At 43.2% G+C, this 3,883-nt stretch overlaps 1 protein-coding gene across 1 annotated transcript; it reads left to right on the top strand.

The window, feature by feature from the left end:
* Positions 1–699: 699 nt before the first annotated feature.
* Positions 700–1,932, top strand: LOC112095696. Its single transcript, XM_024177801.1, has 2 exons — positions 700–1,678; positions 1,787–1,932. The coding sequence occupies exons 1-2, from the start codon at positions 700–702 to the stop codon at positions 1,930–1,932; spliced, it is 1,125 nt and encodes a 374-aa protein (XP_024033569.1).
* Positions 1,933–3,883: the final 1,951 nt, after the last annotated feature.

Consider the following 3,883-nt stretch of genomic DNA (forward strand, 5'->3'; position numbering starts at 1 on the left):
TATTAATTATTCGGTCTTTATCAAGTTGAACTTACAAGAAACTTCTTAGCAAATGCTCAACTCCTAGAGAAGATTATTTTTGCAGCTAGATTATTATGAACGTGATGAAATTTCATTGCATAATGCGTCGCCTTATTATATTATCAATCAATGCACTGCTTGAGATTAGTTACGGTGCTTTGTAAATGATTCAAAAAGCCAATGTAGACTATGAACTTGAAGCATCCCATACCAATATTGAGCAACTCATCATGTAATTTTCTATTACCTAATATTATTGTTTTCCTGAAAATTTAATTCAACCTAAAAGTCCCACAACGATAAAATCAATTTCGCATCAGAAGTAAAACTAACCTTAAGAAATTTCCCTGACATATAGCAAAAAAGCTAATAGAGTAATTTATTTCCTTTGATACACAAATTTTAACTAATAAACCAACACAGGAGTTCATCTGTATTAATATTCAACATTTAACAAATAGCTAACACACTAAGTTTTGGGAGATAAATCTATTCAAAAAAATACCATACTAAGTGAAACATGAAACATGCATGCAAGAAAACACAATAATACTTCCAAATGATTCTTAGTGCTTGTCTCTTGGCAAGTTAGCTTCGTCTTGTCTCACTGACAAGTTCTAGTGTTCTTAGCTGGTCTGCTTTGCCTTCTTTTCCTTGATCTAGCTCCCTCGATTCCCTATGGCTGGTCCAAGCAACCAAGGAGCGTTTGACTTACAGAATGAATGTGCACGGTTGCAACTAGATGAAGAGGAGGATGGTGGTCTCGAGGTGGTTACAGAGGTGGATGAAAATCAAGAGAGCATAAATAACGACTTTCGTTATTGCCTAGTGGGGCGTTTTTTAACTGATAAGGTGGTCAACTTTGCTACTATGAAGAATACTATGGCGGCATTATGGAGACCGGGGAAGGGTGTTTGTATCAAAGCTCTATCTCCTACTCTGTTCTTGTTCCAATTCTTTCATGAAATTGACGTAAGGAGGATTCTCGATTCGGGACCATGGACATTTGATCAACACATTCTCCTTGTCCATCGACTAGGTGCTAAGGAGCAACCACAAAATGTCCCTTTGTTTCATACGAATTTTTGGATCCAAGTGTATAATCTGCCCCTTGGCTTCCAATTCGAAAGGATCTTGCAAAGTATAGGCAACTATATTGGTTCGTTTCTGGAGTCGGATAAAAATAACCTCAAAGGAGTTTGGCGGAATTATATGCGGCTGAGGGTAACTCTCGATGTAAGGAAGCCGCTCAAGAGACGAATGCGACTGAAACGAACGGGAGGGGAATGGTTTTGGGTGGATTTTAAATACGAACGTCTCAATGTGTTCTGCTTCATATGTGGGCTTCTTGGCCATACTGATCGCAACTGCCCTTCCTTGTACGACGGGGTGGATGTTAATGCTCCTAGACCCTATGGCATATGGCTGAAAGCGGCATCTAGACGTGGTTTGCTGAATTCCGGTGACCGGTGGCTGAGGACAGCACCTCCAGAGAAGGAGGAAGTAAATCTTGACAGCTACTCCAACTCAGGGTGTGAAAAGGTAGTGGGTGAGATTAGTGCCACAATATCCGCGAAGACTGGGAACAAATCTCGTGGGAAAGAGCAGGTGGGTGGGAATGTGCCTACTTTTGCAGAACCCCCCACTCTTGTTAGAGGTTAGAGTCAAATAGAAAGTAATGGCCAGAATTCGGGGGATCCTGCAAATGGCATGGCCATAGTCAAGGCCAATGACGGTAATTACGATTCTCAACTCATCATTTCAGATGCTAAGCGCAGAAGATCGAGTAATGGGCCGCTTCCAATAGTGGGTCACGAAGAGTTGGTTACAATTCCCATAATGGAAATCTCGGATGTGCCAAAAAACGGACCAGCGGTGGGACCTGCAAATCAGGCCCACCGAACCAAATGAGTTGCTTCAGTTGGAACTGTCGTGGTTTAGGCCACCCACGAACAGTTCAGGTTCTTGTTAATCTGGCCAAGCAGTATAAGCCTGATTTTCTTTTTTTGGTGGAAACTTTGTGCCGTAGAGATAAATTAGAGAAGCTCAAAATTCAGCTGGGTTATGTCGGCTTGTTTGTGGTAGATAAGGTTGGTCGGAGTGGTGGGCTTGCTTTATTTTGGAAGCCCAACTTCATGGTTCAATTGCTCAAGTTTGGGAAAACTTTCATTGATGTGGCTGTTAGGGATTCAGAGGGGAGACAGTGGCGTATCACGGGTTACTATGGCTTTCCCGAATCTATCCGTCGTCGTGATTCTTGGAGGTTGCTGCGGTCTCTGGCTATGACTTCCTCTCTTCCTTGGATTTGTTTAGGCGATTTTAATGACCTTCTCCATTCTAGCGAAAAACGTAGGAAGTATAAGCATCCGCAGTGGAAATTACATGGGTTTCAAGAAGCAATTTCCGATGCGGGTCTCTTCGATTTGGGCATGAGGGGTTACTAATTCACTTAGGAGCGATCCCAGGGCTGCAAAGATTGGGTTGAGGAGCGGTTGGATCGAGGCCTTGCCTCTAGTTCTTGGATTCATCTCTTCCCGACAGCGAAGGTAACCAGTGTGGAAGCTTCCTGCTCGGACCACCTCCCTATTTTCCTTGAGCCTGTTCCGATGGTGAGATCCCCGAGAACTAAGAAGTTTCGCTTTGAGAATAGTTGGCTGCGTGAGCCCGATTGTTGTGACGTTGTGAAGGTTAGTTGGGCTTCGATTTTAGGAGTGCCTATTCAAAATAGACTTGCTTCATGTGGCACTGCTCTGCTTCATTGGGGCAAGCATCTCACCCAAGATTTTCAAGCTCGCATGTTGGATTGCAAAAGGAAGATGGCTTTGCTTCGGGGCAATCGCGATTCGGCAAGTGTGGATAGTTTCTCTGAAGCTATGAAGCGCTACAACGAGCTTTTGCACAGCCACGAAATCTTTTGGAAACAGAGGGCAAAATCTATATGGCTTAAAGAAGGTGACATGAACTCAAGATACTTCCATGCTATGGCCTCAGTTCGAAAGAAGCAAAATACGATTGAGAAGCTTCGGAATGCCCAGGGGCAGTGGTGCACTACTCCGAAAGACATCAGCGAAATCATTCACAAGTATTTCACTCATATCTTCTCCTCAGAACGTGGCTCATGTGCTGCGGTCCTTCATTATGTTGAGCCTTGAATTACGGCCGAGCAGAATCACTCTCTTATGGAGCCTTTTAGTCCAGCAGACGTCCGTGAGGCGATCTTCAGTATGCATCCAGACAAATCATCTGGTCCTGATAGTATGAACCCTGCTTTCTATCAAAATATTTGGTCTATTGTTGGTGATGAAGTCTCTGCTGCGTGTCTAAGCTATATTAGTCATTGTGAGTTTCCTGCTAACTTAAATGAGACCACTGTGATCTTGATCCCTAAAACTCCCAACCCTGAAAGCATAACTGACTTTCGGCCCATAGCATTATGTAACGTCCTTTACAAAATTGTTGCTAAGATGTTGGCTAATCGCCTAAAGTTGATCTTGGGGTCCATTATTTCGGATTCTCAGAGTGCTTTTATTCCGGGTCGTACTATTATTGATAATATTATGATTTCAGCCGAGCTTATGCATTATCTTAAGCGGAAAAGACAAGGTAAAGAAGGGGCAGCTGCTTTTAAGATTGATATGGCCAAAGCCTATGATAGAATCGAGTGGGGTTTCCTTTCCGCTATTATGCTCAAGATGGGCTTTACTCCGGCTTTTGTTGATCTGATTATGCTCTATGTTTCCACTGTAACCTACAAGTTCCCTCGTGATGGAGTGGAATTAGGCCCTATTGTCCCTAGTCGCGGTCTTTGGCAAGGTGACCCTTTATCTCCATACCTCTTTATTATCTGTGCTGAAGGTTTAAG

The sequence above is a fragment of the Citrus clementina genome, unplaced genomic scaffold (assembly GCF_000493195.1).
Source record: "Citrus clementina cultivar Clemenules unplaced genomic scaffold, Citrus_clementina_v1.0 scaffold_1, whole genome shotgun sequence".
NCBI lineage: Eukaryota > Viridiplantae > Streptophyta > Magnoliopsida > Sapindales > Rutaceae > Citrus > Citrus x clementina.